The sequence below is a fragment of the Macaca nemestrina genome, chromosome 9 (genome assembly GCF_043159975.1).
Source record: "Macaca nemestrina isolate mMacNem1 chromosome 9, mMacNem.hap1, whole genome shotgun sequence".
Taxonomy (NCBI): Eukaryota; Metazoa; Chordata; class Mammalia; order Primates; family Cercopithecidae; genus Macaca; species Macaca nemestrina.
This window is the reverse complement of record NC_092133.1, coordinates 39,109,754-39,127,336: the sequence shown is the minus strand read 5'-3', so window position 1 is coordinate 39,127,336 and position 17,583 is coordinate 39,109,754. Positions and strand designations below refer to the sequence as shown.

At 37.6% G+C, this 17,583-nt stretch overlaps 1 protein-coding gene and 1 pseudogene across 1 annotated transcript in view; one reads left to right on the top strand and one right to left on the bottom strand.

The window, feature by feature from the left end:
- The window catches only part of CYP2C19 (cytochrome P450 family 2 subfamily C member 19), a 56,013-nt gene that overhangs the window by 15,232 nt on the left and 23,198 nt on the right, over positions 1-17,583 (top strand). Inside the window, exon 5 of the mRNA XM_011738320.3 lies at positions 65-241. Coding sequence (XP_011736622.2) covers positions 65-241 — 177 coding nt within the window. The remainder of the gene's footprint in view (positions 1-64; positions 242-17,583) is intronic.
- Positions 10,731-11,602, bottom strand: LOC105479945 (histone H2A.Z pseudogene; annotated as a pseudogene).

Sequence of the window (17,583 nt, the reverse complement as noted above, 5' to 3'; positions counted from 1 at the left end):
TGGTATATGGTATGTAAGCTTTTATTAAATGCTTTTAATTTAATAAATTGTTGTTTTCTCTTAGATATGCAATAATTTTCCTCCTTTCATTGATTATTTCCCGGGAGCCCATAACAAATTACTTAAAAACATTGCTTTTTTGAAAAGTTATATTTTGGAGAAAGTAAAAGAACACCAAGAATCAATGGACATGAACAACCCTCGGGACTTTATTGATTGCTTCCTGATGAAAATGGAGAAGGTAAAAAGTTAACAAAAGCTTAATTATGTGACTGCTTGCGTATTTGTGATTCATTGACTAGTTTTGGGTTTACTATGGATGTTTAAGTGGTCAAGGAGTAATGCTTGAGAAGTATTTTAAGTTTTTATTGTATGGATGAATATCAAGTAAGCATCATAGAAAATATAAAATTAAATTGTTAAATATTTAGAATACATAGACTCGATTGTTTAGATAAATATAATCTACCTGAACAACAAAGATGGCAGAATAGGAAAAGCCCTGTTCTGCAGCTTCCAGTGATATCAACGCAGAAGGTCGGTGATTTCTGCATTTCCAACTGAGGTGCCCAGCTCATCTCATTTGGACTGGTTAGACAGTGGTTGCAGCCCATGGAGAGTGAGCAGAAGCAGGGTGGGGCATCACCTCACCTGGAAAGCTCAAGGGGTCAGGGAACTACCTCCCCTAGCCAAGGGAAGCTGTGAGAGACTCTGCCATGAGGAACTGTGCATTCCCACCCAGATACTATGCTTTTCCAACAGTCTCAGCAACCTGCAGACCAGAAGATTCCCTCAGGTGCCTACAGCACCAGGGTCCTGGGTTTCAAGCACAAAACTGGGCAGCTGTTTGGGCAGACACCGAGTTAGCTGCAGGAGTTCTTTATTTCATACACCAGTGGCACCTGGAACACCAGTGAGACAGAGCTGTTCACTCCCCTGGAAAGGGGGCTGAAGCCAGGGAGCCAAGGGGTCTAGTTCAATGGATCCAACCCCCATGGAGCCCAGCAAGCTAAGATCCATTGACTTGAAGTTTTCCCTGCCAGCACAGCAGTCTGAAGTTCACCCAGGATGCTGGAGCTTGGTGGGGGGAGGGGCATCTACCATTACTAAGGCTTGAGTAGGTGGTTTTCCCCTCACAGTGTAAACAAAGCCACAAGGAAGTTAGAACTGGGTGGAGCCCACTGCAGCTCAGCAAAGCCACTATAGCTAGACTGTCTCTCTAGATTCTTCCTCTCTGGGCAAGACATCTCTGAAAGAAAGGCTGCAGTCCCAGTCAGGAGCTTGTACATAAAGTGTCCATTTCCCTGGGACAGAGCACCTGGGGGAAGGGGTGGCCATGAGCGCAGCTTCAGCAGACTTAAACTTTCCTGCCTGCCAGCTCTAAAGAGATCAGCAGATCTCCCAGCACAGTGCTTGAGCTTTGCTAAGAGACAGACTGCTTCCTCAAGTGGGTGCTTGACCCCCAAGCCTCCTGATGGGGAGACACCTCCCAGCAGGGGTCAACAGACACACATCATACAGCAGAGCTTTGGGTGGCATCTGGTGGGTGCCCCTTTGGGATGAAGCTTTCAGAGGAAGGAGAAGGCAGCAATCTTTGCTGTTCTGCAGCCTCCACTGGTGATACCCAGGCAAAGAGGGTCTGGAGTGGACCTCCAGCAACTCCAGCAGACCCGTTGAAGTGGGGCCTTACTGTTAGAAGAAAAACTAATGAACAGAAAGAAAAAGCATCAACATCAACAAAAATCTCATACAAAGGTCACCAGCATCAAAGACCAAAGGTAGATAAATCCACAAAGATGAGGAAAAACCAACACAAAAAGTCTGAAAATTTCAAAAACCAGAATGCCTCTTATCCTCCAAAGGACCACAACTCCTTGCCAGCAAGGGAACAAAACTAGACGGAGAGTGAGTTTGATGAATTGAGAGGAGTAGGCTTCAGAAGGTGGGTGAAAACAAACTCTCTGAGCTAAAGGAGCATATTGTATCCCAATGCAAGAAAGCTAAGAACCTTGAAAAAAGGTTAGATGAATTGCTAACTAGAATAACCAATTTAGAGAAAAACATAAATGACCTGATGGAGCTGAAAAACACAGCATGAGAACTTCGTGAAGCATACACAAGTATCAATAGCCAAATTGATCAGGCAGAAAAAAGAATATCAGAGATTAAAGATCAAGTTAATGAAATAAAGCATGAAGACAAGATGAGAGAAAAAAGAATGAAAAGGAGCAAACAAAGCCTCCAATAAATATGGGACTATGTGAAAAGATCAAATCTACATTTGATTGGTGTACCTGAAAGTGATGAGGAGAATGGAACCAAGTTGGAAAATACTCTTCAGGGTATTACCCAGGAGAACTTTCTCAACCTAGAAAGGCAGGCCAACATTCAAATTCAGGAAATACAGAGAACACCACAAAGATACTTTTTGAGAAGAGCAACACCAAGACACATAATTGTCAGATTCACCAAGGTTGAGATGAAGGGAAAAATGTTAAGGGCAGCCAGAAAGAAAGGTCAGGTTACCCACAAAGGGAAGTTCATCAGACTAACAGCAGATCTCTCGGCAGAAACTCTACAAGCTAAAAGACAGCAGGGGCCAATATTCAACATTCTTAAAGAAAAGAATTTTCAACCCAGAATTTCATATCCAGCCAAACTAAACTTCATAAGCAAAGGAGAAATATCATTTTTTTACAGGCAAAAAAATGCTGAGGGATTTTGTCGCCACCAGTTCTGCCTTGCAAGAGCTCCTGAAGGAAGCACTAAATATGGAAAGGAAAAATCAGTACCAACCACTGCAAAAACATACCAAATTGTAAAGACTATTGACACTGTGAAGACACTGTATCAACTAATGGGCAAAATAATCAGTCAACATCATAATGACAGGATCAAATTCACATATGAGAATATTAACTTTAAATGTGAATGAGATAAATGCCTTTCTTAAAAGACACAGACTGGCAGGTTGGATAATGAGTCCAGACCCATAGGTGGTCAGGACACCCATATCATGTACAAAGACACATGTAGGCTCAAAATAAAGGAATGGAGGAAGATTTACCAAGCAAACGGAAAGCAAAAAAAAAAAAAAAAAAAAAAAAAAGCAAAAAAAAAAGCAAAAAAAAAAAGCAAGGGTTACAATCCTAGTCTCAGATAAAACGGACTTTCAACCAACAAAGATCAAAAGAGATGAAGAAGGGCATTACATAAAGGTAAAGGGATCAATGCAACAAAAAGAGCTAACTATCCTAAATATATATATAGCCAATACAGGAGCACCCAGATTCATAAAGCAAGTTCTTAGAGACCTACAAAGAGACTTAGACTCCCACACAATAATAGTGGGAGACTTTAACAACCCACTGTCAATATTAGACAGGCCAATGAGACACAAAATGAACAAGGATATCCAGGACTTGAACCCAGCTCTGGACCAAGTGGACCTAATAGACATCTACAGAACTCTCCACTCCAAATCAACAGAATATACATTCTTCTCAGCACCGCATTGCACTTATTCTAAAATTGACCACATAATTGGACATAAAACACTCCTCAGCAAATGCAAAAGATGGAAATCATAGCAAACAGTCTCTCAGACCACAGTGTAATCAAACTAGAACTCAGGATTCAGAAACTCACTGAAAATCACGCAACAACATGTAAACTGAACAACCTGCTCCTGAATGAATATTGAGTAAATAATAAAATTAAGGCAGAAATAAATAAGTTCTTTGAAACCAATGAGAACAAAGACACAATGTACCAGAATCTCTGGGTCACATGTAAATCAGTGTTTAGAGGGCAATTTATAGTAATAAATGCCCACAGGAGAAAGTGGGAAATATCTAAAATCAACACTCTAACACCACAATTAAAAGAACTAGAGAAGCAGGAGCTAACAATTCAAAACTAGCAGAAGACATGAAATAACTAAGATCAGAGAGAACTGAAGAAGATAGAGACCCAAAAGCTCCTTCAAACAATCAATGAATCCAGAAGTTGTTTTTTGAAAAGATTAAGAAAATAGACCAGTAGCTAGACTAATAAAGAAGAAAAGAGAGAAGATCAAATAGATACAATAAAAATGATAAAGGGCATATCACCACTGATCCCACAGAAATACAAACTACCCTCAGAGAATACTATAAACACCTCTACGTAAGTAAACCAGAAAATCTAGAAGAAATGGATGAATTCCTAGACACATACACCCTCCCAAGACTAAACCAGGAAGAAGTAGAATCCATGAATAGACCAATAACAAGTTCTGAAATTGGGGCAGTGATGAAGAACCTACCAACCAAACAAAACAAAACAAAAAACAAAAAACAAACAAACAAAACAAGACACTGATTCAGAGTCAAATTCTATCAGAGGTACAAAGAGGAGCTGATCCTATTCCTTCTGAAACTATTCCAAACAATAGAAAAAGAGGGAATTCTCCCTAAATCATTTTATGAGGCTAGCATCATCCTGATACCAAAACCTGGCAGAGACACAAGAGAAAAAGAAAATTTCAGGTCAATATACCTGATGAACATCAATGTGAAAATCCACAGTAAGATACTGGCAAACCAAATCCAGCAACACATCAAAAAGCTTATCACCACGATCAAGTTGGCTTCATCCTTGGAATGCAAGGCTGATTCAACATACACAAAACAATAAATGTAATCCATCATATAAACAGAACCAATGACAAAAACCACATCATTATCTCAATAGATGCAGAAAAGGCCTTCAAAAAAATTTAATACCTCTTCATGCTAAAACCTCTAAATAAACGAGGTATTGATGGAACGTATCTCAAAATAATAAGAGCTATTTATGACAAACCCATAGTGAATATTATACTGAATGGGCAAAAGTTGGAAGCATTTCCTTTGAAAACTGACTCAAGAAAAGGATGCCCTCTCTCACCACTCCTATTCAACATAGTATTGGAAGTTCTGGTGAGGTCAGTCAGGCAAGAGAAAGAAATTAGGTATTCAAATAGAAAGAGAGGAAGTCATATTGTCACTGTTTGCAGATGATGTGATTGTACATTTAGAAAACCTCATCGTCTCAGCCTCAAACCTCCTTAAGCTGATAAGAAACTTCAGCAAAGTCTCAGAATACAAATTCATTGTGCAACAATCACAAGCATCCTAGACACCAATAATAAACAAACAGAGAGCCAAATCACGAGTGAACTCCCATTCACAATTGCCACAAAGAGAATAAAACACCTAGGAATCAACTTAGAAGGGATGTGAAGCACCTCTTCAAGAAGTACAAATCACTGCCCAAGGAAATAAGAGGCGACATAAACAAATGGAAAAACATTCCATCCTCGTGGATAGGAAGAATCAATATCGTGAAAATGGCCATACTGCCCAAAGTAATTTATAGATTCAATGCTATCCCCATCAAGCTACCATTGACTTTCTTCATAGAATTGGAAAAAACTACTTTAAATTTTATGTGGAACCAAAAGAGAGCCTGTATAGCCAAGAAAATCCTAAGCAAAAAGAACAAAACTGGAGGCATCACGCTACCGGACTTCAAATTATACTGCAAGGCTACAGTAACCAAAACAGCATGGTATTGATACCAAAACAGATATATAGACCAATGGAACAGAACAGAGGCCTCAGAAATAAAGCCACACATCTACAACCATCTGAGCTTTGAAAAACCTGACAAAAACAAGAATTGGGAAAGGATTTCCTATTTAATAAATGGGTGTTGGGAAAACTGGCTAGCCATATGGAGAAAAATGAAACTGGACCCCTTCATTACACCTTATACAAAAATTAACTGAAGATGGATTAAAGACTTAAACATAAGACCTAAAACCACAAAAACCCTAGAAGAAAACTTAGGAAATAGCATTCAGGACATAGACATGGGCAAAGACTTCATGACTAAAACACCAAAAGCAACAGCAACAAAATCAAAAGAGATCTAATTAAACTAAAGAGCTTCTACACAGCAAAATAAACTATCATCAGTGTGAACAGGCAACCTACAGAATGGGAGAAAATTTTTACAATCTGTCCATCTGACAAAAGGTTAATATCCGGAATCTACAAGGAACTTAAACGAATTTAAAAGAGAAAAAAAACCAACTCCATCAACAAGCAGGTGAAGCATATGAACAGACACTTTTCAAAAGAAGACATTTATGTGGCCAACAAACATGAAAAAAAGCTCATCATCACTTGTCATTAGAGAAATGCAGATAAAAACAATGAGATACCATCTCATGCCAATTAGAATGGCAATCATTACAAAGTCAGGAAACAACAGATGCTGAAGAGGATGTGGAGAAATAGAAATGCTTTGACTCTGTTTGTGGGAGTATAAATTAGTTCAATCATTGTGGAAGGTAGTGTGGCAATTCCTCAAGGATCTAGAACTAGAAATACCATTTGATGCAGCAATCCCATTACTGGGTATATACCCAAAGGATTATAAATTATTCTATTATAAAGACGCATGCACACATTTGTTTATTGTGGCACTATCACAATAGCAAAGACTTGGAATCAACCCAAATGTCCATCAATGACAGACTGGATAAAGAAAATGGGGCACATATACACCATGAATACTATGCAGGCATAAAAAAGATGAGTTCATGTCCTCTGCAGGGACATAGATGAAGCTGGGAGCCATCATTCTCGTAAACTAATACAGGAACAGAAAACCAAACACCGTATGTTCTCACTCATAAGTGGCAGTTGAACAATGACAACACATAGACACAGGGTGGGGAACATCACACACTGGGGCCTGTCAAGGGGTGGAGGGCTAGGGGAGGGAGAGCATTAGGAGAAATACCTAAGGTAGATGACAGGTTCATAGGTGCAGGAGACCACCATGGCACCTGTATACCTATTTAACAATCCTGCACATTCTGCACGTGTATCCCAGAACTTAAGGTATAATAATAATAATAACAACAAAAATCTACCCAAGGAGAAACAAAATACATGTTTTAGGTGAAATGGAAGCAATTATCAACAAGTTAGAGAATATAAAATATTATGTCATAGGATGAAAATGAACATCATTATTACACACAGTTTATTTGACAATGGTAAAGAATGGCTTAACCTAGTTGGGTTTCCTGCATTCCGGCGGATTGAAATAGGCCTTAAAATATTTGCTGTGAGAATCAGAGTAGGGGTTTCAGATGGGTTGGGATGCTTTACATAGAGGTGTAGAGGTGTGTGATGGGAAAGAGTAGGTGGATGGAAGAGGGAAGGATTCACTGAGTGTAAACTAAAATGATTTGTACAGGTAAGAATTGGAATTTGGTGTCTATCAGATACCGTGTAAACATCACCTCTGTTGTCATTGCATCATTTTTGGAAAGGCTATTTTTTCCCCCTGTTGAATTGTCTTGACAACCTTGTCAAAATCCAATTGACTATAAATGTGTGAAGGGTTTTTTGGGGGGCTCTCAATTCTACTCCATTGATCTATATGTCTGTTCTAATGCCTATAGTACACTGTCTTGAAGTCTTAATTACTGTACCTTTGTATTAATATCAACTTACTAAATCAAGGAGTGTGAGTCTTTTGTTGTCCTTTTTCAATACTGTTTTCACTATTCTGGGTCCCTTGAATCTTCATATGAAATTTAGGATTAACTTGTCAATTTCTTCAAAGGAGCCAATGGGGATTTTGACAGGATTGCACTAAATCTGTAAAACAGGGAGTTAGGCCATTTAAAAAATTGAAGTAAAATTCACACAACATACAATTAACCAGTGGAAAGCATACACCTAAGTGGTATTTAATGTATTCACAATGTTGTGCAACTGTCAGCTTTCTCTGGTTTCAAATGTTTTTATCACACCACAAAAACACATTATATTCGTTAAATAATTACTCCATTCCCCCACTCCATCACGTAATAACCTCTAATCTTCTTTCTGTCTCTATGGGTTTGCCTGTTATGGATATATAAAGAACTCATAGCATATGTGACCTTTTGTTTCAGGGTCCTTACACTTACAATGTTTTGGAGGCTCATCTAAGTTGTAGTATACATCAGTACTTCATTCTTTTTCATGGATAAAAAATATTTTATTTTCCATGCACATATATCACAAATTATTATTTATCTGTTTATGGACATTTGCATTTTTTCCAACTTTCTGTTCTTATAGATAATCTTGCTTTGAACATTTGTGTATGTTTCTTTATGGGCATGTTTTCATAATTCTTGGGTATATACTCAGGAGTTGAATGGCTGGGTCAAATGGTGATTTTATGTTTCTCTTCTTGTATAAGAGCCAAACTTTTCTACGATGAATGTGGCATTTTATATCCCTTCCAGCAATGTATAAGGATTTCTATTTTTCCACATAATTGTGAATACTTGTAATTTTCTGTGTTTATTAAAGCCATCCTAGTGAATGTAAAGTGGTATCTCAGTATGGATTTATTTATTTATTTATTTTGAGACAGAGTCTCACTCTGTTGCCCAGGCTGGAGTGCAGTGGCATGATCTCAGCTCCCTGCAACCTCTCCCTCCTGGGTTCAAGCAATTCTCCTGCCTCAGTCCCCAGAGCAGCTGGGATTACTGGCATGTGCCACCACATCTGACTAATTTTTATATTTTTGGTAGAGATAGGGTTTCACCGTGTTGGCCAGGCTGGTTGCGAACTCTTGACCTCAGGTGATCTGCCCACCTTGGCATTCCTAAGTGCTGTGATTACAGGTGAGGGCCACCACACCCAGCTCTCATTGGGGTTTTAACTTGTATTTAATGACCAGTGATTTTGAACTTCTTTTAATATACTGCTACCCATTTGTATATCTTCTTTGGAGAAATGTCATTCAAGTCCATTTCTTATTTAAGTTTCCTTTATTTTTCTTTTTAAGCTGTTAGAATTGTTTATGTTTTCAAAACAGTAAACTCTTACATATACATAATATGAAAATATTTCCTCCCATTCTGTCAGTTGTCATTTCACATTGCTAATTATATTCTTGATGCACAAAGTTTAATTTTGATGAAGTTTGGTTTATCTATTTTTTCTTTTGCTATTCTGGTATCAAATTTATGAATCTATTGCCAAATATGAAGTCATGAAGATTTACCTCTATGTTTTATTCTAAGAGTTTTATAATTTTAGCTCTTATATTTAAGTTTTTCCATCCATTTTCAGTTATATTTTTCATTTGGAGTGAGGTAGGGAAGGTCTGAGCTTCATTCTTTTGTATTTTGTCATCTAATTGTATCATCACCATTTATTGAAGAGATTCTTTCCTCTGATTGAATGGTCTAGGCACCCTTGATACAACTAAATTGGCCATAGATGTTTAGGTTTATTTCTTGATTTTGGTTTTATTCCATTGGTCTTGATGTCTATCTTTATGCTAGGACCACACTTTTGATTATTATACCTTGTAGTAAGTTTTGAAGTTGGAAACTGAGAACTCACTGATACAGAAATTAAGAAGAAATTACTTAGGCAGATAGTAAGCATTTGGGAGTCCTCGGTAGGATTTTTCTTTTTAATGAAAAGCCAACCTCAAATCATTTTCTGGGAAAGAGCAGCCTGTAAAATCGAGCTGCAGACATAGAGAAACAAGCTGGAAGCCTGCACCGGTGAATCTGGTAGGAAAGAACTACCTGTGACTAGGTATGTTCAAAATGGCGGCTCCATCTTCCCTTCCCTTTGCCAGCCACATGTACAGTAAGGAGCAGACAAGATGGCACCAGTCAAGTGGAAAGTTCATTTGCACAATAAGATTAGAGTGAGGTGGCCCGCCTTCCCTGTCCACTATGTAAATGCCACACCTGATTGAACCAATCTTTGGGCTCCATGTAAATCAGACACTGCCTTTTCCAGCCTGCCTATAAAATCTGCTGGGTCTGCCTCCTTCCCCCTCTTCCCCCTGTCTCGTAAGAAGTTGCTCTTTTCTCTCCTTTCTTCTATTAAATGTTCAGCTACTTAACCCACTCAGATGTGTCTGTGTCCTAAATTTTCCTGGGGCATGATGACAAATCTGTAGGTATATATCCCAGAAAACGTAGCTGCTTCATCACCATGTAGTTGCATATAAATTGAATAATCAACTTTCTCATTTCTGGAAAAAAGACCATTGGTATTTTGGTAGGGATTACATGAATTTTTAGATCACTTTGAGGAGTATTGCCATCTTTAAGTCTTCCAATCTTTGAACATGGGATAGTTTTCAATTTATCTAGGTATTAGATATTCTTTTCTTCTCTGTTGCAAGGGTCTGGTTTAGTTTAAAAGGCAAGTTTATCTTAAATTTTGTATTTAGTTATGACCATTGATTGCCTGATTTTAAAATGATACCATACTAAATGCCTTCTTTTTTAAAAAAATTTTTGACTTATTTTAGATTCAGGAAGTGCATGTTCACATTTGTTACATAGGTATACTGTGTGATGCTGAAGTTTAGGGTACAAATAATGCCATCACCCAGGTAGTGAGATGAGTACCCAATAGGTAGTTTTTCAGCCCTTGCCTTTATATCTCTTTACCCTCTATAGTAATTCCGTATGTATTGTTTCCATCTTTGTGTCCCACTTTTGTATGAGAACATGTGGTATTTGGTTTTCTGTTGCTGGATTAATTCTCTCAAGTCAATGACCTCCAGCGGCATCTATGTTGCTGCAAAGACATGATTTTTTTAATGGCTGCATAGCATTTCATGGTGTATATATACCACATTTTCTTTTCTTTTCTTTCTTTTTTTTTTTTTTTTTTGGGATATGACCTTTATTGAGCTTATCCACCAGAGTGGAAATAATGTCTGTACAAAACCAAATGTTTGTTACTGTAACTTCTGCATCACAATTAAAATCCAAACAGTTTTTTAAAAACAGTCAACTCAATCAAAACCCACTACTTCAGAATCAATAGCTGCTTTGAAGCCACAGTAACACTTAAATATGGTTAAGACTCGAATGCAGAAATTTGATTGGTTGGAAAGCGAATTAAACTTCCAACTTGCTCAAATAGAATTACCAAAAGGCAAAATTGTGTTTTTCACAGAGATACAGTCCACTGGAATCACCAACACAGGACAGCTGTTAGAGTATTTAGAGTCCTGAGATAACAAGGATTCCTCCAGGCATCCTTTAGACAGTCTTCTGTTGTCCTTTCTTCCCAATCAGAGATTTGTGGATGTGTGGAATGACACCATCACCAACAATTGTAGCCTTGATGAGCAAATCCAATTCTTCATCTCCACGAATAGCAAGTTGTAAGTGACAAGGAGTAATACGCTTTACCTTTAAGTCTTTTGATGCATTTCCTGCCAGTTCGAGTACCTCGACGGTGAGGTACTCCAGGATGGCAGCGCTGTACACAGCGGCAGTCGCGCCCACACGTCCGTGACTGGTCGTCCTAGATTTCAGGTGTCGATGAATAAAGCCCACTGGGAACTGCAAGCCGGCTCTCTGCGCGCGGGAAAGCGCCTTTGTCTTGGCCTTTCCGGAGTCCTTTCCAGCCTTCCCGCCAGCCATTTCGAATTCTGCTGAAGCTGAAGCAAGCAACGCAGAGAAAAGGCTAATTGGACCCACGGTGAGATCTCACCACCTACTCCTTCGTCGCACCGCGATTCAAACTGCACCACATTTTCTTTATGCGACACATCATTGGTTGGCTCTATGTCTTTACTGTTGTGAATAGTGCAGGGATGGACGTATGAGCACATGTGTCTTTTTAGTAGAACAATTTGATTTCCATTGGGTACATACCCAGTAGTGGAATTGCTGCATCAAATGGTAGTTCTGCTTTTAGTTCTTTGAGAAATCTCCAAACTGCTTTCCATAGTGGCTGAACTAACTTACATTCCCACCACTAGTATATAAGTGTCTTCTTTTCTCTGCAGTCTCACCAATATCTGTTATTTTTTGGCTTTTTAATCATATCCATTTTGACTGGTATGAGATGATATCTCACTGTGGTTTTGATTTGTAGTTCTCTGATTATTAGTGATGTTGAGTATTTTGTCATATGCTTGTTGGCCATGTGTATGTCTTCTTCGGAAGGACATATGTCCTTTGCCCACTTTTTAATGGGGTTACTTGTTTTTTAACTTATTGAATTGTCTAACTTCCTTATAGATTCTCACTGTTGAATCATTGTTGGATTTACAGTTTGCAAGTATTTTGTCCCATTCTGTAGGCTGTCTGTTTATTCTGTTGGTAGTTTCTCTTGCTGTGCAGAAGCTCTTTAATTAGGTCCCACTTGTCAATATTCATTTTGGTTCCAATTGCTTTTGAGGAATTATTCATAAATTCTTTGCTAAAGCCTGTATCCAGAATGGTATTTTACAGATTTTTTTTTCTATAGGATTCTTATAGTTTGAGGTCTTAAATTTAGATCATTAATCCATCTCAAGTTAATGTTTATATAAAGTGCAAGGAAGTGTTCCAGTTTCATTCTGCATATGGCTAGTCAGTTATCCTAGTTCAATATACTAAATAGAGAATTCTTTCCCTCACTGATTATTTTTGTCAACTTTGTTGAAGATGAGATGGCTATAGGTGTGTGGCTTTATTTCTGGCTGCTCTACTTTTGTTCAATTTGTGTTTTGTACCAGTTACATTCTCTCTTGGTTACTGTAAGCTTACAGTATAGTTTGAAGTCACCTAATATGAAGCTTCCCAGTGTTCTTTTTGCTTAGGATCGCTTTGGATATGGGCTCTTCTTTGGTTCCATATGAATTTTAGAATAAAATGACATTGGTAGTTTGATAGGAATAGCATTGAATCTGTAGATAGCTTTGGGCAGTCTAGCCATTTTAATGATATTGATTGTTTCAATCCATAAGCATGAACTGTTTTTCGTTTGTTTGTGTCATGTATGATTTTGTTCAGCAGTATTTTGTAGCTCTCCTTGTAGAGACCTTTTTGCCCCATTTGTTAGTTGTATTCCTAGGTTTTTTCCTGTGGCTGTTGTAAATGGGATTGAGTTCTTGATTTGGCTTTCAGCATGAACATTTTTGGTGTATAAAAATGCTACAGATTTTTGAATATGTATTTTGTGTACTGAAATCTCACTGAAGTTGTGTATCAGTTCCAGGAGTTTTTGGAAGGTTCCTTAGGGTTTTCTAGGTCTCAGATGGTTCTTCTAGGTCTGAGACGGGTCTTCTACTTCTACTAGTAGAAGATGGGCCTCGCAGTCTTGAGGACAGTAGAAGGATGGGTCTTATTTTTAATCCAACTTCCTGCTCTTTGCCTTTTATGTGGAGCATTTAGACTGTTTATCTTCAATGTTAACATTGATATATGAGGTTTTGATTCTATTGTGAAGTGGTTAGCTGGTTGCTTTGTAGTTTCTATAGTGTGATTGCTTTATAGAGTCTGTGGGCTACATACTTAAGTGTGTTTTTTTGGTAGCAGGTATTGTTCTTCCATTTCCATATTTAGAATTGCCTTAATGATCTCTTATAAGCCTGGTCTAATGGTAACAGATTCTCCTGGCACTTACTTGTTTGGACAACATTGTATTTCTTTGCTTTTGAAGCTTAGTTTGGCAAAATATAAAATTCTTTTTTTGTAATTTTTTTCTAAATGAATGTTGAAAATAGGCTGAGCATCCTTTTAGCTTGACAAGGTTCTCTTTGTATGAAATCTGACCTTTTTCTCTAGTTGCCTTTAAAATTATGTTTTAGCCTTGGTTTTGGACTGCCTGGTGAGTAAATGCCTTGATGATATTAATTTTGTATAGTGTCTCACATATATTCCCTGAGTTTATTGTATTTGGATGTCTACCTGTCTAGCAAGTTTGGGAACATTTTCTCAACTTATTAGCTCAGATATATTTTCTAGATTGGTTACTTTTACTTCTCTCTCAGGAATGCCAATAATCACTAGGTTTACTCCTTTGAAATAATCAAGTATTTCTTGAAGACTTTGTTCCTTTATTAAAATTATTTTTTCTTTATTTTTGTCTGAGTTAGTTCAAAAGACTGGTGTTCAAGCTCTGAAATTGGTCCAGTCTATCGATAAACCCTTCAATTGCATTCTGAAATTCCTTAAGTGAGTCTTTCAATTCCAGAAGCTTTGATTGATTTCTTTTTAAGATGTTTATCTGTCGCTCCATTCCCTGGACTGCTTTAGTAGTTTATTTGCATTGATTTGCAACCTTGTCTTGGATCACTGAGCTTACTTGCAATCCATATTTTGAATTGTTTATCTGTCATTTCTGGGTTGCCAGTTTGGTTAGGGTTCATTGCTGGGGAGTTCATGTGATGCTTTGGTGGTTTTACAACATTCAGACATTTCATGGTGCCAGAATTCTTATGCTGGTTTCTTCTTATTTGAAGAGGCTATCCCTTCTGATTTTTGAAATTATTTTTGTGCAGATAGAATTGTTTTTCCTCTCCCTATTTTTTTTTTCTTTCCTTTTTCTCTCCTGCTTCCAATGGGGTGTGACTATAAAGTATGCTGTGTAGGGCCTTTGACTTTGATTCTATAGCTGTGTTCACCTCTGTGGGTAGTTTTATATTGGCCTGTGCAGTTTGACATACAAGTCAGTAGATGGCACTTATGAGCAAAAGCCAGCTGTGGCTAGTACAACTTGATACAGCACAGCTTGATCCTTGTTTTCTGGGGGAGCTTCTCTGTTTCCTCAGACCTTCTGTTAATCTGTGGAATTCAAAGTAGTCTGGGCTCCCCGCTCAGCCCCAAGGGGATCAAGATGGGTGTTGCTGGACTGGGCAGTCCTATGTACAGGTCCCATAATGGCAGGCACTAGCATCAGCCCTGAGAGAACACTGATTTTTGCATTGATCTTGTACCCTGAAATTATGCTGTAATCATTTATTATCTCTACTTGTTTCTATCTGTACTGTATGAGATTTTTCTATATACAGAATCATGTTATCTTCAAATATGATCTGAATTTTTCCTTTCCTATTTGAATGTGTTTTCTTTCATTTCTTGCCTAATTGCTCTGGCTAGAACTTCGAATACTATTGTTTAATAGCAGTAAAAATGGGCCACGCGTGGTGGCTCACGCCTGTAATCCCAGCACTTTGGGAGGCCGAGGTGGGCAGATCACAAGGTCAGGAGATCGAGGCCATCCTGGCTAACATGATGAAACCCCATCTTTATTAAAAATAAAAAAAATTAGCCAGGCGTGGTGGCGGGCGCCTGTAGTCCCAGCTACTCAGGAGGCTGAGGCAGGAGAATGGCGTGAACCTTTCACTGCGGAGCTTGCAGTTAGCCAAGATCGCGCCACTGCACTCCAACCTGGGCGACATAGGGAGAATCTGTCTCAAAAAAAAAAAAATAAAGTAGTAAAAATGGACATCCTTGTTTTTTTTCTTTTCTTTCTGATTTTAAGTGATAAGCTTTTAGTCTTTCACAATATAGTATGCTTTAGCATTGGAGTTTTCATAAATATGCTTTATTTGGTAAGGTAGTTTTATTTCATTTAGAGTTTTCTGAGTGTCTTTGTTATGATGGGTATTAAAAGTTGTCAATTTTTTTTTTCTGCATCTAATGAGATGAACATGTTTTTCTCTTTTATTCTAATATGGTGTAGTACACTGATCGACTTTCTTGTTGAACCACTTTTGCATTTCTGGGATAAATCTCACTTGTTTATTGTGCATAATTTTTTAAATTTTGTAAAAAAGATTGTGGCAAAATACACATAACATTAAAGTTTCTGTATTAATGATTTTAAGCGTATAGTGTGTTGGTATTAATTACATTCACATTGTTGTGCAAACATCACTGCCATACCTCTCTAGAATTCTTTTCATCTTGCAAAACGGAAACTTTATACCCATTTAATAATAACTCTTGGCCGGGCATTGTAGATCATGCCTGTAATCCCAGCCCTTTGGGAGGTTGATGAACTCAGATTGCATGAGTTCAGGAATTTGAGACCAGCCTGCGTAACATGGCAAAATCGTCTCTACCAACAGAGTAATCAACAAACAAAACCAAGTAACATAATTTCCTCAACTATGCAAACTAATTTATATTAATAATTCCATGAAGTGCATCCATAGTAACACAAGAACAGAAGATGGGCCTTGTAAAGGTGGCCCACCACATTCTTTGAGGTCTTTGTCAGTCTTATTTGCCAGAGACTGTGTTCCCTTATCTCTTGCCCTGAAATTTATCTGAAGTCAAAGGGAATGGGTTGCCCAAAGAGAAGTGTCCAGAGGCGTAGATGATGCAGGAAGAAATGTTGTAGAACCCCACGCCCACCTCAAATGATAACTCTACATTTCTCCCTTCCACCATCCCATGGCAACCAACATTCTACTTTGTGTCTCTGTAAAATCAAGTATGCTGGGTACCTCATAAATGTGGAATCATTACATATTTGCCCTTTTGTGACTGGTTTATTTCACTTAGCCTAATGTTATGTTCTCAGGGTTTATTCATGTTTTTGCATGTGTCAGATTTTTCTTCCTTTCTAATGGTGAATAATATTCCATTGTATTTATAAATCAAATTTGCTTACCCATTTATCTGTTGATGGGCACCCAGATTACTTTCACCTTTTGACTTTGTGAGTAATGCTATTATGAATATGGGTAAACAAATATCTCTTTGATGTGCTGTTTTCAATTCTTTTGGGTATATAACCAGAAGTGGCATTTCTGGGATATGTGGTAATTCTATTTTTAATTCTTGAACTGCCTTAATATTTTCCTTAACAGCTGCACCATTCTACATTTCTATCAGTAGGACATGAGGGTTCCAATTTCTCCATATTCTCACCAACACTTGTTGTCTTTTGTTTTCTTAGCCTTTATTTATTTGATTTAATTATTTATTTAGTAATAATTTATAAATATTAAAAATTATACTGCAATGTATAAAATATTGCATATTATAAATATATTATAAATTTATATTATATATAATATATAAATTTATATTATTATTGATATATTATAATAAATTTATAATTTATTATTTCAGTGGGCACAATAATTGTACATATTTATGGGGTGTACTGTAATATTTCAGTACATGTATACAATGTGTAATGATCAAGCAGGATGATTAACATATCTATAACCTCAAATGTGTTTCATTTCCTTATGCTGGAAACATTAAAAATCTACTCTTCTAGCTATCTTAAAGTATATAATAAAGTGTTGTTAATTATAGTCACCCTATTCTGCTATAGAACACTATAACTTATTCCTTTTATATAGCTGAACTTTCGTATCTGTTAACCAATTTCTGGCTATCTCCCTTACTTCTCTACCTCTACGAACTACTATTCTGCTATTTCTTTCTTTTTTTTTTTTATTGCACTTTAAGTTCTGGGACACATGTGCAGAACACGCAGGTTTGTTACATAGGTATACATGTGCCATGGTGGTTTGCTGCACCCAACAACCCGTCATCTACATTAGATATTTCTCCTAGTGCTATCCCTCCCCTAGTCCCCTAACCTCCTGACAGGCCCTGGTGTGTGACATTCCCCTCCCTGTGTCCGTGTATTCTCATTGTTCAACTCACACTTATAGGTGAGAATATGTGGTGTTTGGTTTTCTGTTCCTGGTTTAGTCTTGGGAGGGTGTATGTGTGAAGGAATTTATCCATTAATT